The sequence below is a fragment of the Platichthys flesus genome, chromosome 19 (genome assembly GCF_949316205.1).
Source record: "Platichthys flesus chromosome 19, fPlaFle2.1, whole genome shotgun sequence".
Lineage (NCBI taxonomy): Eukaryota > Metazoa > Chordata > Actinopteri > Pleuronectiformes > Pleuronectidae > Platichthys > Platichthys flesus.
This window is the reverse complement of record NC_084963.1, coordinates 7800129-7823070: the sequence shown is the minus strand read 5'-3', so window position 1 is coordinate 7823070 and position 22942 is coordinate 7800129. Positions and strand designations below refer to the sequence as shown.

General features: G+C 40.6%; 1 protein-coding gene across 4 annotated transcripts; it reads right to left on the bottom strand.

Moving 5' to 3' along the window:
* Positions 1–867: 867 nt before the first annotated feature.
* Positions 868–21553, bottom strand: sppl3 (signal peptide peptidase 3). 4 transcript variants are annotated; one of them, XM_062412880.1, is made up of 11 exons: positions 20866–21553; positions 10495–10572; positions 8906–8994; positions 8628–8747; positions 8340–8418; positions 7259–7377; positions 6555–6661; positions 6014–6177; positions 4695–4885; positions 4395–4504; positions 868–3908 (listed from the first exon to the last, which is right to left on the bottom strand). In XM_062412880.1, exons 1-11 carry the CDS (start codon positions 20889–20891, stop codon positions 3837–3839), a joined length of 1155 nt encoding a protein of 384 aa, XP_062268864.1. In that variant the 5' UTR covers positions 20892–21553; the 3' UTR covers positions 868–3836. The 4 variants fall into 4 exon arrangements, with proteins under 4 accessions (XP_062268864.1, XP_062268862.1, XP_062268865.1 ...); XM_062412878.1 differs by having other exon boundaries at positions 8900–8994; positions 20866–21552; XM_062412881.1 differs by having other exon boundaries at positions 7259–7371; positions 20866–21552.
* Positions 21554–22942: the final 1389 nt, after the last annotated feature.

Genomic DNA, 22942 nt, shown 5'->3' with positions numbered 1-22942 from the left:
CAGGAATCAATTATCTCACCCTGATGAGGACGAGCTCCTCATTTCACTTCACTCCTTGATTTATTCCTTCAATTGCTCCGATTCTGCTGCTTCTCGTTTCTCAGTGAGGACTCACTGTGGAAACGTGAACTCCTTACAGTTGTGGTTTGTCGGTGTTTCTGGTATATTCACATCTGAATGTTCTGTTATACTGCATGAAGACAGCTATACATAAATATACATGTATAAATGTATATATATACTTGTCCATGCAGTAAGTAAAAAACAAATTAAGCATGATGAGTTCAAACTCCCATAATTCTGACTTCTCATTGTAAATATTATTGGACTGTGTCGCCATCTGCTGGAGAAAATAGAAAATACAATTCACAAACTCCCATCAGTTTCTTTAAACCCACAATATGTCCCAGTGGCAGCTGCTGATGGACTCCACCCACACGCTGCAGATTAAAAACAGTGAAACAAATAAAAAATGCATTGATCCCATTTGAAATTATATAAAAAAAAGTGACGTACACAACTTTTTAGTCATGGCTTCCTTGTTACAAGTGTGTGCATGCGCTTTGCAGTTTTTTTGCAGCAACTGTAGCGAAAAATGTGACAGTACGAGTTTTTGTTTTGTAACATGCAATTTGTGCAGCACATGTACTAATGAATTTGAGAAGGTGTAGCTGTTGTGTTGTTTGAGAGAGAAAAATAAATTTGCAAAAAGAAAAATCTTTTCTTCAGTGAGCTACAGTTCAGGCAGGTATAAGTTCCTCAGGAGTCTTCATCTACTGCAGCATAATGCTGGTCTTGTTTTTAAAGGGACCTCCTGAATGAATGCAAATAAGACTTTGAATAACAGACTCAGAAGCAGACACAGTGTTACAGTTAGAGTCATGTTTATTTACAGCAGAATCCTGAACAGGGAGGGAGAGAAGGGCGGAGGGAGGGAGGGAGGTTAAAAGGAGACAAAGTGTTTTAGATCGAGCACTTCAGGATTCATATTTCACTACACAGTTCTTAATTTATTTTATTCACCAGTTTTCTATACAGAATCCATTCAGCCGAAATATCAACGCACCAACAGAGCTGGAGTCCTCTGCCGGAGGGGAGAAGAGGTGGGAAATAAAATAAAAAAATAACTAAAGCACTAAAAAAAATGAAAAAAAATAAGAGGGGGGGATTAAAGAAAAAAAAAAAATCCATTCTCTATAAAAAAGAAATTCATCTGTTATTTATATATGTATATATACACACACACTTATGTATATATATGTATATAAATCTATATATTTTCTTTCCACGTCTATGAGGAGGTGAAGGGAGGGTGTGTGGTTCTATAGCGTCCGAGTTGAGAACTGCATTGAGCGGCAGGCCGGGAGTCCCGACCTGATGGCATCCAGGTCCTGATATTCTGCCTGTGAGAGTCAGTCAGAGCTGACCAGTCGCTGTCTTTCCGACCCAGTGGCCATTGCGTCTCACTGACGGGCACGCTCATAGGTCCAGTGCCTTGTTTTGTCGGCCAGGAGAGACTCAAAACTGCAGGAGCCCTGTCAACGCAGTCTGATAACTGATACACTGTACACGTCACATGCACGGCCAGATACATTAGAAAAGTTTTTAAAAAAAGAAAAGAAAAAGAATGGAAAAAAGCCAGCACACTGCATCGTCCTTACTTCCGTGTGCTTTCTTGCACGTTTTCTTTCCAGTATACATTAGATATTAACTGACAAGCACCACAACAGTGGAAGGATTAAAACAAACAAACGAAAAGTAAGACTCTCTGGTACAAAAATGTTGAAATTAAAAAAAAACATCCTATGGGTTAGATTTAATTTCTAATTTTTATTTCCGATTTCTGAAGGGCACCACTGATTTTCCCTCTTTCCTATAGGTCCAAACAGACCTCATGATATCCGGCACACTCACTCACACACACACACACGCACATATTTAACTGTCCACCCAGAAAAACATGTATCTGTAACCACATAAGATATCCAACCACAGTACGTCTTCATCACCCACTGACCCTCATCTCCAGTCAGAACTTTCACAATAGTCAGGTCTTCATCGACTGAGGTGAAACACTGACATTTACAAAGTTCAGATACGATGTGCTTCTCGTTTGTCAAAACATATCAAAAATTGATCGGATAGAATTATGCTCAGACGTCTAAAGACTCGTATAAGCCGACATGAGATACGCTTAGTGTTTCCATGACCATAAATGTGGAAAATTTAGGATGTGCACAAAAGAAGCTCAGTACAAAAAAACTCAGCATGATGCATGGTGAGGTTTCATGATGAAAACATACTTAAAAATGAATTCAACAATCATTTATTTGGAAAAAAAGAAGAAAAAAAAACTGTTTACATTTTCACCTGTCTGCAAAAAGACTGATAAAAAATAAAAATGACCCCTGTTGAGAAGAAGTTTTCAGTAAATCTTTACAAGATGAAACAAACTGCTTCCATCGGAGATGTCATGTGTTTATGACCATTTGATCCAACGTGCCCAGCTCACTGGAAACCTGACTATTGCCACCGTTTATGATTTCAAATTAAAACCGAGTAAAACAAACACTCATCTGTTTCGTTCACTCAAACACACACACACACGCGCTCACACACTTTAACACTAGAGCAGAAAACTTTTTATCAACCAGCCACTGATGAAGATTTTTTTTTGTGTGTTTTTCTTTCAAAAATCCATCAGCTATGTTTCGATCGCACAAGCCAACAAACTTTAGAAAACAGTCTCCGACTGACGGAGGCTGGACTCGACACAACTGGCAGCCGAGCCTTTACCAAAACTGGGCTGTCGGCTGGCGTCAGTTTCCCACTCCTCACGTCATGCTCCCGATCACAAATACAAACTCATGATACTGCAAATACATGTGTACACATATATACAAATAGAAGCGGCCCCTCAAACACTGTGGGGCAGCTTAAGAATTTATAATGCATAATTTCTGTATATGCCAAGAATAAAACTTTACTAAATAAAATACATAGTTATCTGGTGGGGTGAGGAATGGGGACAGCAGATGAACAGAGAGGAGGAGGAGGGTGGGGCTTGCAGTGTCTGAGGAGGGCAATAGTGCCGGGGAGAAGCCATCGTTTGACGAGTGACGACGAGAACAGACGAAGAGAAGCAGGGGGAGGGGGACGGGGGAGACGGATGGAGGGGGAAGACTCTTCTCCTTCACTGTCGCTGCTCCCGAGCACTGTCCTGTGCCACTGCAACACTCTGCCTCTTCCCTGTTTGTTTTCATCATTCCAGAATAATAATAATATTAATAATAATAATGACCACGACAATGCTAAAAAAATATATATAAACCCCAGCCATGTCTCACATCCGTAAGTCCACAAAAAGGGGGGAGAGGTCTCGCCCTCGAGTTCATCTGAGTCGGCGAAGAACAGACGCAGAGGAAATTTAAGATGCAGGGGAAGAAGGAGAGACGAGGCCTGTTGAATGGAGCGGGCCATGGGAAGGAGGTGGAGAATGAGACCGACTGTAGAAGAGGAAAACGGGAATGAGAGAGGGGAAGGGGGGCAGAACAAAAAACAGCACAGGCAGGATGTGCTATAATGAAGAGGAAATAAACAGAAAAGAGGAAGCGGAGATGAAACGGGGAGGATGTGGGGACCAGAGATGAGTCGTGTTTGGGCGTTGTGATCCACACACTGGTGTCCTTCTGAGGGTTTTCACAGAGGATTGGCGGAAAGCATGAACAAGTGATGACAACATGGCCTCACTGTGAGTGTACCCTCTCTCTCCGTCCCTCTAATGGAGGGAAAGGATCCGCAGTCCTCCCCGCGCTGGTGGTTCATCCCAGGGTGCATCATACCTCCAGGAAGCGGGAGCCGCTGTTCTTGGTATGGAAGGGCTCGGACCACATGCGCCGCAAATCCCCCTGTGGACCACAAACACTGCTTCAAACACGAGTATCGACCGGGTCAGCCAAGTAAAACAATGATTCCACTTTAACAATCAAAATAAAATGATTTACCATGAAAGACAAATGTTTCAGCTATGAAATGTTTTTTTTCTCCTTTAATTTCATGTTTCTGATTCAGAGGCAGAAAAAGATTTTGAAACCTTGGCAAATCAGTCAGCTCTTCAGAAAACCCTGTTTGATAACAACCACCTTAAAACCATGCTTAGGTGTTAAAGTGCATTTTAATTCAGCGCTTTAGGTCTTAATAGGTTAAAAGAAATAAACCTCAATAGACTGAGCTACACGGTAGAAATATCTGAGTGGAATATTACCACAAAAACTCAACCACTCAATCTGGATTGTTCTGCACAAGCAGTTTGTAGATGTAAATGTACAAATCTTCCTTCCAAATCACAGGATTATATGTATGAAGTAAAGAGTGATTATGTCCCATCATTGTACCTTCAGGTAGGCCATAGTGAGCAGAGGCAGCAGGGTGAAGGGCACCAGGTAAAGCAGAGCGGGCTGAGCAGCACGATGGATCCTGGAGGCCACAGTGGCAGTCAGCAGACCTGAGGACATTCACAGAGTCGCACATAAGTCACATCATCAATTAAAAATGTTTTATAAACAAGACTCCGATTTAACCCGCTGAAAGAATTTCTCAAAAAGAAGCCAAACAATTAATAACTATCACCTCCACAAGATTGACAAAATATCTCTTGATCTTCTACATTCAGCCGTATTCGATAGCTTGCTTACCCACAAAGTATCCGATGAGGGTGCAGTGGAAATAGGAGACGCGCTGCATGCGTCCGGGTGTGTTACCAGGCCCCGGGACTTCCCCTGACGCTTGCTTCTTGTAGTTGTCGTACCGAAGGACGAAACATAACAGCAGCCCGGGCATCACGATGTCTCCAATTCCCAGCATTGAGAAGTGACTTCCACTGGAACTGCACGGATGGAAAGTAAAGAGCTTTAGAGAAGAGTGTAAATACTAGAACGCAAAAGCCCCAGGATCATAGCTATAACCCCAAATCCCAAGTGTATCATTAGTGCGTCATCACTTCCTTCTGAAATCCATCTCAGATTCATCTTTGCACCAGACAGAAGGCGACACTCACAGTAGCTGTATAACGTTGAAGATATAAACTACATTTTTGAATGAACGGGAAAATTACAGACAATTTGGGGATTCTTATGTTTTTACCAGTGGCCAGGCATAAAATGTTTGGCCTCAGGGTGGCGCCAAAGAAAAGACCGCTTAATGACAGATACTGGTTAGCAACTGAAAAGTGACCATTTTGTGATAGTTCTACAGTGTATCTACACGTCCTGTAAATAAAGATGTATGTGAACTGTAGGACCAGCTGTGCTGCTGCAGCTTGTCTTGCTATGTTGAAATTAAAGAAAAAACAAATAATATATATACTATTAAGTAAGAGAGGAAATCCTTATAATTAAGAATTTAAATTTAAGGAATGTTTGTTTTTAATCAACAATTCAAAATGTTTCCTCTAACGGACAACCAACCATAACAATCACCAGACTACATTCAAATGTTATAATGGATGAGTGTCTGGCACATTTGAACTAGTATTAATTTTTTACAGAAGCAAAACGCTGCATAAACAGTAGAAAATGAGGATTCATTCATCATCACACACTTGCAGCGCTGTCATGCTCTTCTCTCTCATTCACACCCATCTGTCACAGTCAGGGGAAATCAGACACTTCAGTGGCTCCTCAAAACACCACAGCTCTAAGTTTTTACCATGTAGGGCAGACCGACACCAGCATAACTTTCTGCCTGAGCTGTGTGTGTTCCTGAGGCCGTGACGGACATACAGTCACTCCGATGCACATAAGAGTAAACTGTGAACATGTTAAGTGGGCAATCACAATAACCAACCCTCAATAAAAGGCTACCTGTTACAGTCTGTTGATGGTACCGATATCCAATGATTTTGTTTAAACAGATTAACTGATAGTGTTAATCAGTCCAAATTCCTATTATCAGTTAAAATAAATAACAAAAATAACACAGGACCACTTTGTTCCCCTGGTTACTTCAGTCTTACCTGGGAAAGACGAGTTTGCCCGGTAGTGAGAGGCGGGGGACGTCACGGCCCATCCCTGGCCCCAAGTGGAGCTTCCTGGACAGAACATCTATGGGGTTTTCAGCAGGTTGGGTGGCAACTTTGACCATCACATTACTATTAAAGATGTAGGCTGAGAAAAACACCTGCAACGAAACCGAAGAAGGCAGGTTAGCCTCTAGTCATGTTGACAATGCCTATCACAAATTGTCAACAAATCAAATAGTCATAAAATCTTTCATCACACACACGACTGAAACAACCGTTGCAATAAAACGATTGTTGATGAGACGCACGTTCTTCTTGACTTCCAATGTGGTGACAATTCTACAGTGGCTAATAAATCACACCTGAATTCACAACAACCAGTGCGGAATTTCTCCAAAGGAAATATTGAAGTCCATGCTAGTGTTTTAAGAACAGCTCACCTTCCTGTGAATATTATGGTATTTATTTTATGTAACTCACACAGGGGCTTGCACGTTAGCTAAAGGTAAGGTTTGCAGATAGCAGTGTTTCTTACCCAGAACACATCATAAATGAGCAGTCCTGACAGCAGCAGGCAAGACACCTTCAGACTGGGTAGCCGCACGAAGGCGATCATGGCGACACACAAGCCCATGGCTAACGCTAAGGGGAGGAAGAAAAACACACATGACCATTAACAGCACATAGATTTGAGTGGAAATTGGGTGATAGAGCAACATGGGAGCAGATTCTATCAAGTTTATTTAAGACACATTAATCACTTTGGATGTAGGACTAATTAATTTGATTAATCTGATAAATTCTCCATACTTGTCCCGGTTTACTTTCATGAGGCCTGAACTGATCTGATACAACGTGAGATGGTGTTGAGATTAAACATATCAAGGTTTTCAAACACTGAATATTTGTGTCATTAAAATTAAATTAAGCTGTATTCTTGTAGTGACCCGAGTCAAACAAAAGCTGCACAAACAACTACACACTAAGAGTTAAATGCCAGTTGTGTTTTACAAAACAGCTGACAAGCAGGAGTAGATTCTCCCTGTGTTGGCACGTAGCACATTGTATCCAGAGCCTGAAAATGTCTGAACTGATGCAAACACCTCTCACTACTGTTTAACGCTGGATCAGTGAGAACTAAACCGTTCAGATAAATGTGACAATGGTTAACAACTTCTAGCACAACCATTTCCTGTGAACCTAGAAACCAAAGTCTTGAGTCAGGACAGAGCAACGCACCATCCATGAGAAGCCAGTGTCCAGTCAGCACCCAGATGAGCACCAACAAAACAGAGAGGGAAAAGGACAGGAGCTCGGCCAGAGTGAAACGCCCACAGCAGCCGAACGAAATCCTGCATCAAGAAGAGAAAAATATAAAAAGCATAAATCACAGAGGACTATTAGGAGAAAAACAGCAATACTGGAAAACGTTTACAGGCCGATATATTTGACCAATTGGTCGCATTTATTTACTTTAGTTACTTAGAACAACTAGCTAGAGAGAGAGAGAGAGAGAAAGAACGTGTGTGTGTGTGTGTGTGTGTGTGTGTGTGGGTTGAGTAAGTGAGGACCACTGAAGATTCATTCATTAACTTCTGGTATATTAGTACCACCTTGTGGACTGTTGTGGGACAGACACTTTTGTTACTATAGCCTTAATAAATAAAGACTGGCTGTTAACAGATAAACCCATGGTTACATCTCAATTAATATATCTGTAATCTCCAGTGGATTTTATCTCAATATGACAATGACAAGTTATGAAATGCATATTTCATTAAAATGCAAATGTTTGCCTATACAGCCATTTTAGGAGTGTGTCCAGATACACAAATAAACTACGTATGTCAGAACATAGTTTTGGTTGAGAGGTTCAGTTATTACAGGGTCTGTAGAGCAGACAAAGGTTTAGTGAAACTCGATCAGAGGCTCTGAATGAGTAACCAGAGAGCAGCTGGTCATGCTGGCTATTGAGTAGGTGGGTTGCGCTGCTGGCTATTCCTCATGCTTTACTAATGCTTGAGACTGAAAGGTCTCACTTTATGATACCCAAGTCCAAAAGCTATTCAAATTATTTGTGTGCATTAAGTGAAAAGACAAGTGTTAAACGGTAAGTTCCCTCAGATCAAAACATACATTTCTGACTTACAAAATTTAAACCTTGCGGATATTTTCAGTTTTATTTTATAAAGATAGCCTTTTACAGAGATGTTACTACTTTTGCAGCATTGACACGTATGTATCAATAGACAGAATAAAAGAGCTTTCTGTGTATTTGTGAAAGATTCACAAACACACGGAGCAGTTTGTGTTTTCTTACTTGTTCTGCGGGGAGCAGGGTCTGGTCAGATACTGGCACATTGGCAACAAGAGGAATGCAAATGCAATTGTTGCAAGAACTGAGGAGAGGAAGAGAACACAGCAGTGAGACCAGAGGCCTTGCACACCTAGTCAGCTTGTTCCAGCCGTATTCTGTCGGCTTAATGGGCCAGTTAATGGTCTTTACAGTTTCTATAATCAGCACGGAGAAAAAGTCCTCCCCAGAGTGTAACACCAGTTAATTATATAGCTGCGGCTCTCTTATGTTGTATTGACGAGCGGTACTTACCAGCAGTGCAAATGGTGAAGACCACCTGTACCGAGTCAAAGAAGAAGAACATAACTAGCAGAGACACAGAGGCTCCTATGGGGAGAAACAGGGCCTGTGTGGAGTCTATAGTCTGAATACCTGCAAAAAAAAGAACTGGGTTAAAAACACAACATACACAAATGCTATGACTTAAAAAAATTTGGTTCCGTGTAGGAAGCTATCAAAGTGTGAGGTGTGAAAAATACAAGAAAACAAGTTGTTGCTGTTTTCAGGTCTTGGCAGTTACTAACACTCACTGTTGTTCGAACCGCCATTAAAAGCACCCGTTGTTATAGGGTTACCATCTTTATCCTTCTCCTGGTTCTCACAATCCATGTTTAATGACCTGCAGTCAGGGGGGACAGAGACAGAGGAGAGGAGAGAGAGCAGGAGAGTGGTTTGACACAAGCGGCAGTAATCATAAACCCCAAAAGTAAGGAGACTGTTAACAGGAAGAAGAGGCTGTACAGCATCCACAACAACACAGCCTGTTTTCACAGTGAATGAATCAGAGACTCTGACTCCCGGTGGCTCTTAGTGCATATTAGTATCTCTGTCAATGGAAGATGAGTCAATTTTGATTTGGGGGAAATTGGATTCAAAGTATTTCAAAGATATCAAATAATAAACATCCTTCCTCTCCTAAGTGTTCAAGTCTGTGAACTTAGACAGAACTGAGTCTCTAAAAAACATAATCGGCTTTTAGTGGGAAACATAACAAGTAAAATAATTTCAGTCCTTGTTTAATGTAGGTTAGTGTTGGTCACATTTTCATTGCTTACTGGTAGAGGAGTCATTGTTGATTTTATTAGTAACATCTGTTGTTATTATGGCCAGTCAGAAAGGCTTATGGCTCGGAAAGAAACGTATTTAGAGCGGGAAGTATTTATGAGAAAAAGAACTGTCATATATTTAATTAACAAATGTAACATTTATCTATTGGTCAACACAACCCTAGAGTTTTCATCTATTGCCATTTTCTGTCTCTTCAGGGAAGCAGAAGAATCAATGACATTTAGGGTCACATTTGTTCTTTTAATTTTGGCTTAAGCAAAAAACCATGATTTTGAGTTTTTTCCCTACTCAGGGTTTTTAAGTACAAATAGACAATGCATTTGAAACCATGTGGAGGGAAATGCAGAAACTGGAAGAGCGTGTTGAAAATTGCAACAACAGCAATCAAAACACCATTAGGTGTATCCGTGTAGAGGTTTTTCGGTGCACATAATGCACCAAAATCATTACACCCCCCCATTCACAGGCACACTTAGCCTGAAAGAGAGCTGCAGGAGGGCAGCAACAACAACCCAGCAAACATGTCAACTAAGAAAAGAACTGAAACATCAAAACCAAATCGAAATGATAACTGAAGGAAAATCAGGCAACAAGGCCAACTTCATCTTAAATTGCATTGAATTATGGGCAATAATTCTATTGCTCATTAAGCAAACATAATTAAGGTTATATTAACCATACTGTAAGGGGTAAGAATTGAACTGGTTAAGCATGTTCCCAAGTCTAGTCGTTTTATGGTTCAGGAGCTACCTGCACATCATATCCTCCCCTGTCACGAAAGAGGTTGTACCATTGACCTGCCATCAACCACCAGGATGATCACATGTTTGCAGGAAAATGCTTTTTATTCACATTATGATGTTTGATCTGATTTAACCCGGTGAGCCAGGACCATATCTCTACTGCGCGGTTAATAAACAACTTGTGGTATAAATTATTAACTAAAACAAATGCTGGAACAGAATGCTATAAAACTAGAAACTAGACTTGATGTAAGAGTCTATTTCCAATGTCCTCTAGACAGATGAAGTGACCATGTATTGATACTCACCTAAAGCTGCCATAGACGATGAGCAGGATGGAGATGAGGAAGGTGGAAACCTGGCTGGAGTCAACTAGGGAGTACGCCCTGAATAGGGAGAGAGAAATACAAATGTGAGAATCCATGCTATATAAAACTATTTAATAAAACAGTTAATACATATCACATTGTGTTTATTGTGAAGGAAAACATACACCCTTAACATACACAAACAATGTTCACAAAATAATCTTTGTCTTGGCCTGAACTGAAATCTTTTACACACCACAAGCTGTACCAAAGCCAATAAGTTGACTTTTACAAAGGTTTAATTTTTCACCATATTGTTTATTCATTATATGATGAAGTCAGTTCAAGACAGACACAATAACATTCATGTATTTCAGTCAATTGACCAAACAAATCACTTTAAATGCAAACATAGAATCTCGAGGCTTGAATGAAAAGGAGCAGAAAGAAGAAGAATCTTATGTAATCTGCCCACTCGAGTCACATATGACTTATACATGTCAGGACCGGAGAACTTGATTCTTCCTCTCTGAGGTGTTTTACTGCGGCGCATCCTTTGCTCTGGGAATAAAAATGTTTTTTTTTTCTACTGGATTCAGCACTATAATCATTTCAGCTTAAGAGAACACACCCATATACACACATACCAACCATCAGACTGACATCAGAATACGCCGCGGTTTCACAATTCTGCTTTTTTTACACCATACTGTGGAGAATAACAAAAATGGAGACAAGTATGCAACTGAAATTTCAGTCAATCGAGTCAGACTCTGCACTCGGTCAATCTCACACTGGTCGGGGGCAATTTCCTCACCATCACACAAAGCTCACACACACCCCAAAATGTATGTGCAGGGCAAATGTTGCAACAAAAATTAAGATGATACTCATATTTAACTATCCATCCATTTAATACAAAGCCAGTCTCTACTGTGCATTGGATGCTTAAAGGGAACTAGGTCAGTTGAGTTTTCCTGTTTGATTGTCACAGTAGTATCGTTTATGATGTTGGAAAATCTATGAGCACATCTAACACAACGTGAAATTTTATTGAATGCATGTTGTATCACAGCGAGAATGCAAGCGACATGAAACTGTCTCACAGAGCCCATATTAACATATTCTGTTCCCCAGAGGCCGCTCGGCCTCGTAATTACACACGACACAGCATCAGAGGGGAAAGAGAGTGAAACGATTTGATAGCAAAATAAGAATTGCAAATTTTGTTGAGTTTCAAAAAAATAACGGGTGGAAAACAGGTTATTGATTATGAAAATCAATAAGGCAAATGGAATCCATTGAGTACCAGGCACATTGGAAACTGTCTACAGTGAAGCGGGTCTCTGCTCACAGCAGCGGGAAGTTAAGGTTTCTTTGTTTCCGCCAAATTTTCAATAGGTCAACGGATTTAAATTTGTGTGCATATGTAAAACTCATCGGATCGAAGTATATCTATATTTGTTTGTCCTTCTGTTTTATCTCTATTATATTGTTTTGTTTTTTAAAAGTTTGGCTACTTACTCTCGATGAATATCTTATATAAATTTATATTTGATTAACCCTGTAAACTTTCAGACCTGCACTTAACTCCAGACACTTTCTGGATTCTTTCCTGCCAGCCCTCCAGTAAAATGTTGAAAAATTCAGATAGGTTGTGTTGACGACGGACGCCAAAAGGAGAATAACAGAAAGAATATAAATATCTCAGAATGAAAGAGGTTCCATACGAGTACAAGATACAGATGCCGACATTTGAGAGCTTTTGATGAAAAGGGTCAGCACTGATAAGCTGTCAAACGAAACATGTGATTTTTTTAGTAGAATCGATACGTGTAGATCCTGCCTACTGCTTAACCAGACGCCAGCACTCGCCTGAACGTTCCAGACATTGTCCTGTTTTTGAGAATGAGCCTTAATCGAATAGTCTCCTGGTGCATTCTTGATATATGAAAAACAAAAACAGTCTAAACAGCTTTAACCTCACCCATGTAACAGGCATCTGTAGTAAAATTTAAGGTGAATTCTAGTCAGTAGCAAACTAAATCTTCACACATATTTGACAACTGTACATCCATTGAGAACTCTCAAACGCTCTATCCATCTGTGCAAAGTGTTTTGTGGATCTCCACTGCAACAGCATTTTGACAAATACTAGACTTGAGGCTTCGCTCCAAAGTACTTTCCTCACAAAAGGAATTATGTCAGGTTTTCTATTCCATTTTTATGTTGGAAAAATAGGCAAGAAATTTTTGTAAATGCTATTGTGATGTGAGACAGCCTTGACAAAATAAGGAGAACCTGATGAATGACAATATTGAGCATGTCACCTGCTCAAAGAGGGTCGACATGTTTCAGTTTGATAATTATGGCATTTTCATTGCGTTCTAGAAAAGACGAGCAACACCGTCTTGATAAATATGACTTCACTCAACCTGCGTCTTTTAAGTCTTCTAATCAAACAATAATGTTTTAATTTCAACATTAAGTAAACGCTCTGTTTTTACACACAGATATGTAAACACACTGCTAGTTTGCATACTGATGATGTGTCCAAGCACCAAATTGTTCCAATATCAATGATCTGGGGCCTTGACACAGCGCAGTCTCGGCATGCACCCTCATAATGCAGGCCTTCTTTCTGGGGCAGAGGACAAGGCCGGCTTTGTGAAGTGCTGACTTCAGGTGAAATGTGCAGATTTGACCCTAATCTTGACCAGTCTGTCTCCTGTCAAAGTCTCTGCTCATGGGTTAGGCATGGAAAAACAAAACCTATTAGCCCATCAATGTCATCAGCATTGGTCCATTAAAGAAAACTATATATATATATATATATATATATAATCTGCACACTTCACAAAGCGCTGTGTCAATATATATATATATATAGAGAGAGAAAGAGAGTTTACTCTCTCTAAACCTCAGTTTTGCATAGACTGAGGTCAAATTCTGAAGAAAATAAGTTGACAACTCGTCAACCCCTGAGCATTACTGGGGCAGGTCAAACATTTTAGGGTAAATTTACAAACAAACATAATAGGCTTTGTCTTTTGTTACTTAACGCACATTTACCCTCCACCATCTTGCTGTCCTTAATCCAAAGTTTATCTAAAATTGGCCCTTGAACAAACACCAGTATGATAAAAAAACAACCTAAAACGAAATGTATTTGATGTGCCCATGTCCCATCCACCAACATTGAGGAGAATGGGTTTTTAAGCTATACTGCAGCAAACCACCAGGGGGCGATTAAGCTTTACTTTTGAGAAGCAGTTGTGTTGTAACCCTACAGCGGTTCACAGAAAGATGATACTAATGATTAATGATTTAATCTGAAAATTTGGAATACAATACATCAGGATCAATGAATATATCAGCTAATAAACTGTAGTACAGAAATGTCAGCAAAAAATGTCCACAATACTAAATATTTTAATATATTTACTTTAATATAGTTTGTTTTAATACTTATACTTGAATCAAATTCGCTAAGACACTATATACAGTACTAAATGTGGCTGAATTTACTGCTCACTGTGGAGTCAAACACTGAGTTTTAATTATTCAGAGAACAGTAAATGAAAAGAAGAGGGTCAAAGGGTTGGTGGGCGACACAGTGACAGAGAGGAAGTATTCAAAAACAAGATGACAGATGCTCCACACAGAAAAACCACATTAGCTTAGAGGAACATTAATCACAAGCTGACCAGCACCACCGCTCACTGGATGACACTTAACAGGATATTTGTTACAACAAACTCAAGATCTGAAAATAAAACTTCTTGAGTTGGAGTCAAATGTGTCAGTTTCCTTGATTTTTGCTGCTATTTCACTTCTAATTTAAAGCGGCTGTGGGTCATCTTTTCAAGAGGCGAGAACCTCCCACTCTAGCCATAGTCAGCCACGCAAACCTGTCTCAGTTATTGTGAGGCAACATACAGAGAATATAAATGGGTTTCCTCTGCAACATACTGTATTATGCAGGCTTGGTTTCAGCTTGTGTTGGCAATGCCAGTAAAACGCGAGTGTTACAGGTGCAAGTCTCTTCTGTGACTTACATTGAGAAGAACAGGTTTGAACGTGTGGCTCATCAACAATATATTTGCACAAGGAGAATTTGATAAATCATATAAAAAAGCCTGACTAAAGAGCATGAACAGAAGACAATGAATGCAGTCATGAAATTGGCCTTATGAGATAATACATGGGTCAAATCATTAATTTGGATATCTGGTCATAAGCTGCTAAAGTGTTATTTCACGTTGAAGCTCTGCAAGTGGAATACTGTTTCAGCTTTGATTGCTACTGAATTGCATTACTAGTTTTCTGACGCAGTCCTAATAGAGAAAACAGCTTTAAAAGACTTTAAACCATGGTCATTCTGGTGAACATGTGAAAAAGGAATTTACAGGTTCCAATGTGATGCTGGGGAAAAGGGAAAAAAGAAAAAAAGAACCCCCGGTCTCGTTCATTCATTCATTTAGTAGAATGACTCCAATGTGTCTTGGAGGGGAAGGGTTACATGTAGTTCAGTGTAGAAACAGGACACCAGGACAATGCTGCATCGTGTAGCCTTGCCCTGGCCTTGTTTGTCCAATACAGGCCTCGATTTAATGACTGAAAAACACCCATCTTCGCCGACATGTCAAATTACAATGGGGCCCTGTATACTTGACCCAAGACATAGGCTCTAATGAACATCTAACAATATGGCCGATGCAAATGCGACCACGTATTCAGGAAATTGCTCCGTCTTTGTGAGTTATAACCTAAAGTGGTTAAATGCCTTACACAGCAGTTTGGCTTCAAGCATTAAGAAGGCGATTAAGAAACTGACCTTGTTCCACACACACACACACTAATGATGTCACTGCCTTGCTGTCAACACTACAAGCAGATAGACAGCTAGCCACCCCCCTCCATCTACCACAGACCTAATTCATATTCTAGCATCGAACGGGTTCGTCTGAATTCTGTGCACACAAGCCTGTAGAACATGGGTGAGATAGATGAATGGAACATTTAAAAACAAAATACAATCCCGGACTGTTGAAGGCTGGATGGCAGCCCAAAGTGCCATAAGACGTCCTTGTTCACTGACAGACTAGGTTTTCAATAACACAATTCCAAAACCGTCCTCCATCAAGTCAGTTGCATGCATGATTTGACCACTAAAGGCCAGGTCACCGGACCACAATGAAGACTTTCCCCTGTGAAGCAAGGGTATTTAAGAGGAGTGTCCAAAAATGATATCTTGCTCAGGATTAACATTTATCTGATCGTGCATACTCACAGAAGTGTGAATGCAATGAGCTACAACCTCCAGGAACAAATGCAGTTTGTGACCAACTGTGACCTTTTTGCCTTCAGGAAAATATGTACACCTGCCCTGCATTGCTGCTCTGGTGCATGTTAACACTCTTCAGTGGGATTTTATTTATGTTGGATTGATCGGAGAGTTGATAAGGGATCAACTTGGAAACGGGCTGGAATGTGAGAGAGCACATGAGGTCTTGAGTTGGGTTTGTCCGGGATGTAGGCTGCATGCCTCAGCTAAGAGTCACAAGGAACGCCTGCAGCATAATGTCTACAGATCTTTTTAGGGATAGTGCAGGTCTCTACCAGCTGCTGGTAATACCCATCACCCAGTTCTAATCAGGTTGGTGGAATAAGCTTCAAAATTAGAGATGAGCTAGTCCAGTGTGTTTCCTAATTAAAACCACTTAGTCCTTTACGTTCCAAAGAATATAATCGTTAGTGCTGTTACTGTTCAGGACGCAGGCAACAGGTGTTTCAGTAATCCATCACGTTTAAACGGGTCACTGTGTGCTTTAAGCTGAGATATTGAAAACTAAGTGATGCTTGGGGAATTGTAACATCTATAACAAAATACCTATGAATTTGCTCATTATAAAGCCTACTGAACTGTAGATACTGCAATTCATTGAGTCGGATTGTAAAAATGTGTAAAGTCAACAGTTTCAGCATTACCTACTTAATAAGTTGAGTGAATGATTAGTTGATTTGTCCGTGTCTAGAAAGGCCAAGCTTGAATTAGATCGTAGTGTGGACAGACTGAATAATAGGATTAAATCTTAATAAGCATGTTTCCTGAGGAGGTTTTTTGTAGATTCATGAATAAAAAGGCTAAAGAACAACTAAAGGTGTTATGGAGCAGGACCAGTTATCTCTAGGGTTTGTTAATTGAGGGATGCAAAAAAGAAAAACTATTGGCCCATGTTAGCTCATAAACGTTGCTTTTATATATATGCCAGGGTAACTTTACCAAACGTACAACACAATACACAACAACCTCACTTTAAGAACCATGATTTCCCAATTTTTTTTTATTTAACTGAGTTAAGACGAGCTGCAATAATGGATTCAGCCTAAACAAGACATGGCCAAGACACTAAACTATAGCAACAGGCTCAGCATTTGAGTGTGGGGATTACACATGTCCTCTACCTTGCTGAAGTTAACCCACTTGAAAATCCACAAGGCAGACCGTGGTTCAACTATATGAACTACTATTAGTTACTTTTACTCCGGGCTGAGGAGGGTGAGACCAACATTAAACAAATTCGGCTGGCTTGCTCATGAGGCCAGGTGATGCCTCTGTTCACCCATGTGTCACAAAGAGATTCTACCTGATACTTTTGCTTAAAGCTTCCAGCTCACATCTCATCAAACCAAGTGTATACCGTCTGCACTGAAGTGGCTGCAACGGTTTGTAGCATTAGAAATGAAACAGATGTAGCTGCAGTAAAATAGTTTTCAGTGTAACTCTTTGTATAGACAGACAGTCTTCACAGCAAAGAGACAAAATATCCCCTTTATTGGTTTCAATTTCTCCTGACAGTCTTCATGATTGTTTTGAGACAGTTTCATTTTGTGGTCTTATGTCACGCTTTAGTTTCATGTCTATAAACATTTCTCAATAAAAGTCAGGTGTATGAATTCTAGGTAGATCCGGCACACAACGCAAAAATAACAAATAAGTCCTCATATTAACCTTTGATTGTTGACATGATGACTATCATTCTTACAGATTACTCTCCACATCACAAAACTCCTCCCTCACTCATAGTGTTAATCTTACCCAGACACCTGCTCTGTGCAGGGCACTTGCCACATAATCACACTTGTACAACCTTCCCCTCAGATAACACAGATTGATCCATTTGGCTGTCTGATAATATGCTCAACTGGGAGGCTGGATCGCTCGATGCAAAGGCACAATTTGTTAAAAATAAAACAATGGATGGGGCTAAATTTATGAATGAAAATTACAGACCTGAGGCCAATAGTTTTCTTCATTTATAGTGGGTCTCCAAGTGTTGGCAAAATGTAATGGGTTATGATTAAAGGAGTTGTTTTTTAATCTCACAATGAACAGATATAAAGCTTTCACAAGATGGCACCAACAAGTGCAGCGAATAATCAGCTTCTATCAAACCAAAACACAAAAGAGGTGACACAGTGTCTGACAATTGCCTGGACGGAGAAGTAAGATGAAATAATATATGACAACTGCATTAGTCAGCTCTTTCCTAAAATGTCCATAGGACTGTACTCTACATTGCTTTGTCGACATCAGGAAGCACCACATTCACAGTCTGAACATGTGAGGGGTTGAAAAGTTCTAGCCACAAGCACAAGCTCTGAAACATAGGAAATGAAACTAGAAAAAAAGACATTCTACAGAAACCGCAGAAGAGTACCAGGGTGACAGTGACATAAAACCAATTGTTAGAAACCAAACCAAGCTGCAACGCCACCTGCTACAGGGAAAGCTATTCAAATCAGCATCACACTACATACAATAGCACATTTGTTACTAAAATCGGTTGATTAAAATTAATTAAATAAGCTAGTAAGCAGCAATTTATCCAGGCGTACATATAGCGGCTTTAAAACCAATCGACCACAACGAAACTTGCAAATGCTGCCGAGTACAGTATTGTAACCAGGGGTCTGTACACCCACAAACTTTCATTACAGATCTTCAAAGACTTGCTTTAGTGAAATGCCGGTTTTAGTTGTGTTTTCATAATTTCAGCTTTGTTCTTCAGCCCGCAAATATTTTCCAGAAAAAAAAAGTGAAAAAGTAACCTGTGATGTGCCAATGTTGTAAAACCACAGACGACTATATGTTGAGAACCAATGTTAAAAACTGATATTTTTATGGTTGCAAAAGCAAAAATGTTTCCAGGGGGAAAATACCAGCTTCGATTTAGTGTCACCTATATTGCTCATTATTTATCCGTGAGGGTCCTTGGTGACATTTAGGCTTTTTCTGACACAATGGTTGTCCACAGTCCTTAATATTTTACTGCTTAGCTTGCACATTAACACAAACATATATACACTCATGCTTCATTCAGGCAGAATTTCTCTCTGATGGTGAGGTTGGGTGGTTTTAAAGGAAAACACTATTAAAAAACTATTCTACATCCATTTGTTATAACAGGTACTGGTAAGATGAAGAGGCTAGTATGAGCAGCCAAATAATGAGTCCATTGAAAAATCACACGACAACTGTTAATCCAAAGATAATTTTAGTTTTTTTAGCAAGAAGTTGCTATTTCTGCTTTCTGAAATATGAGGATTCAAGGCTTTTTCTTCCTCACATGTGACACTCAATATCTTTGGATTTTGAGTCAGACAAATTTGACCATTTGAAGATGTCCAAAAAAACTAAACAGTAATAATAACAGATAGGGCGATAATGACAATATCCATTATTTGCCGTCCCAATGGTAATATCAATGTGCTCCATACTTCACGTTTAGCCCAGCTTGAAGCAAAGACTTAAGTCTAGAGGTTGTGTATCCAAGATGATCCTGAAGCTGCCAGGCGGTGTATTTCTGTTGTTTGGCTCAGTTTGTGTACTTCTTGGCTTACCACTTGCATTTACTGTTCAACTTCCCATCTATTTCCGGACGAGAAACTATGTTGATGAACACGTAATAAACCACAATTGGAATGCAATCAGATCAGCATGTCCATCTGACTCGCCCTGAACACTGTCTCCTCTAATGGTAAGTAATAAGTCCATGAGTACCAAACCAACTTTCATATTGTCAAACCTAGAATGCCACTTAAATAATAAATCAGCTCTGACATAGGTTTTGAATATTGCAACTTCACACATAAAATAATTTAACAAATAAGGACACCAATTAAATGAGGTCTACAATGAACACAAGCAAGTCACATTTATTAAATTGTTAACATTTAAATTGTTATTATTAAATTGTTAATAAATGTGACGTGCTTGTGTTCATTGTAGACATTAATAAACATGGGATGTAATAAGAGGTGCAATCCAACATTCAAGTGGAACACTTTGGGGTTGGGGTTTTAATTCTAAAATGTATTTACCTCAATCAAAAATATATAAAGACAGTTGTACAAGATCTAGATTTATGTGACCCTCTGCCAGTCAATCAATCTAGTGTGGCCTTAGAGACATTGGTTTGCATTCGTCATACACAGGATGATGTTGGTTAAAAACCATCATATTTAACAGGAACCCGTGTCACTGGGATCAAACAGGTACAGTTCAGCCTTCAGAAACGAGCAAGGCCTCGACGGAGTCAGGTCCTTCTCATTCATGAGGATAACGACATTCACCCATCACATCGTGTCAATGGATTCTCCGCCACACGAATTAAAATGCAGCCACAACATTAACCCTGTGCTCCGGGAGTCGGTGTCTCGCAAGTCCGCCAAGAAGGACCGCGACAGCCGGCGGTGTGTCACGATGCCAGGCTCAACCTGAAAGCTAGCATTTCTGGGACTGCGATGCCAGGGAGCTAGCTTACCTCTACGGCAGAACCTTTGTTATTGTGTGTAAGCGGCTCGACGGCGAATGCTAGCCGTGTAAATCAGCTAACGCTAATTTGCTGACACGGCCAAACGTCCACTAATCTGCCCCCACACCATCACGCAACGCAGGGTTCACTGTGCAATATCACGATTCTCATAAAGCAAGCTAAGGAGCCAATTCGCCAACCGACCCCCAATGGGCATCCGTTCACAATAGCACCAGTGGAATCGAGCGCTGCCGTTAGCATTAGCATCAGCTGGTGAGGCTTGCTAGCCTGAACACCCAGCTGAGGCTAGCAGTTAGCAGGACCAGAGCTGCAGGGGAGGGGGGGGGGGCAGATACACACCCGAGGAAACACATTGTCCCTCACAGTGTTAAATCAACTAAATGTGTCCGTGTGAAGAGCCACGTGTTCCCGCTAATTGTCAGGGACACGACCCATTGTTTTTGTGACCTATATCGACCAAGCTTGTTAGCATCGGCAAGCGTTAGCTCAACGCCGCTAGTCGGGCAGCGCTGTGCCCGTGCGCACTCACCAGGATGAGTAGCCCTGCTCCGCCATATCGCCGAAAACAGTGGGTTCTGCGACAGTGGCTAACGCAGATTCAGGTCCCGGTGACAACCCGTTGGGACCTCGGCGAGCTCGTTGTGCTTCTCCTCCACAGTCCGACGTCCCTTAGCGGTTCCGTTTAGGTGACAACATGATGACACATCCCGGCGGCAGCTAGCGATCACTAGCTGAATATCTTGCAAGGGAAACGGGGGATGATGGCTCTCTCTCTCGGTTAGGTGGACAAGACAAAGCACCCCGAGAAAAAATAAGAAGAAAGACACGCTGGTGTTATGGTCGTCTGTCTTTGCGGATGTCCTGCCGTCACCCCTGCCTGGGAAGACTCCGTCTCTAACGATGCTACAGCCGCTGTGGATCCATACTCAGCGCGATGTGTCCGGGGTGAAGTGGGTTATTCCTCCGGTCTGCAGCCCTCGCTGTTATGGAAGACGCTCAGCTTTGTTTTCTATGGCGAGAGTCACGGGAGCGCGCAAAATCGCCCCTGCTGTAGAGGTTTACAAGCAGGACGTGCACTGAAATGTTTTTTTTTGCGTGCACGGCTCGCGATGCTTTTTCACCCTGCGCTCGTTATTGCATCGCAGCCAATCACACACACATGCACGCAACCATCACGTCCATTATATGAGGTCGTCGGTTGTTGGAAGGGAGGACGTTTAATTAATGGCTGAATCATGTGGTGAGATTGTGAAACTGCATTTAAAATTGTCTGATAATAATAAAAACAAACTTGACAACCCCCTCACTATTGGGGACAGGTTATAGAAATACAAGTTTGTGACTCATGGAACATTAATGGAGTGATTTATAAAAAAAGACCAAAATGTATCAATATCTTTTTTTTTGCAAAGACAAAGATGGATGTGCCCTAAAATCCCCGGGCAATAAATGATATCAATAATTATCACAGGAGTGAATATACTGGTGTAAATATTGATAAATGCATTGTGTAAGCACAGTGAGGAGGTATTACACACAATTGATCAACAATGTTGATCTTATAAAGAAACTAGGAGCAAAATCACTTTTCAAACTTAACGAAAATTATAATATGACATTTATGGTGATTATCTTTATCGACTGATATGAACGTTTTTATATTCATCTCCCTTTCAGCCATATTTTCCACTCCTGTGCTCAGGGGCCTCTCAAAAATATGGTTTGCAGGGTTGTCTGTACTGTACATTGTGTTACGTCTGTAACAGGTTATTTCAGTCGTAGTCTGCAATACAAAGGGGCAATACACAAAGTAACAATCCTTCAACAACAGCACACTCTTAAAACACCAAGTTGTGTTGCAATAAGCCTATCCAGTTAAATCCACTGAAAAGATATAAGGCCTAGTTTTATTCCTACACTATTGATCATATGATTGCTGTAGGTGTGAGGGAATTAAATTCATTTATTGCTTAATTACAAACATTCATTACGATCCATTGTTGGCCATCAGTCCCCTGCATTTGGTAAAAAACTCAACTCCACTGCAAGCAAGATTTTGCAGATGATGTATCGGAAGCTAAATAAGCGTTGCCAGGCCGCCATTCATCAGGAAGAGCCGAGCTCTCGTTAGTCTTGTAATCGCCATTTGCACTGGTGGCTAAACTTGCTAGAATGAGCGATGACACACTGTTTCTTGAGTCATGCTATTCACAGCAGACTTATTGACATGTCACTGTAGAAAAAAAAGTGAGAAAAAAAATGAGGGATGTCTGATGTCTAGGTCTGGATGTTGTGCGTGCTGGTTCCCTATCACACACGTCTTAGGTGAGACAGAACCGTTGTTAATGTGTCCAGTAACACCTGAGCTATTCTCTCTGTGATATGTCAAAATGACTCCTGTTATACTAAATGTTGTGGGACTTTTATGATATTTAAGATTAAGATTAAGATGCATTTATTCGTCCCAAACACATGCACAGACATGCAAAGGTACACTCATGCAGACAGGGAAATTTAATCTTTGCTTTTGACCCATCTGGTGCAGGACACACAGAGCAGTGAGCGACCATGTACGGCGCTCTGGGAGCAGATGTTGGGGGAATAAG

Coding starts and splice junctions, on each gene's coding strand:
- sppl3 (XM_062412878.1), bottom strand. CDS start 20,891: ATGGCGGAGCAGGGCTACTCATCCTG. Junction 7,378..8,339: donor CCCTGCTCCCCGCAGAACAA/GTAAGAAAACAC, acceptor TTTCTCTTCTTG/ATGCAGGATTTCGTTCGGCT. Junction 3,909..4,394: donor TCACTATGGCCTACCTGAAG/GTACAATGATGG, acceptor TGTGGTCCACAG/GGGGATTTGCGGCGCATGTG.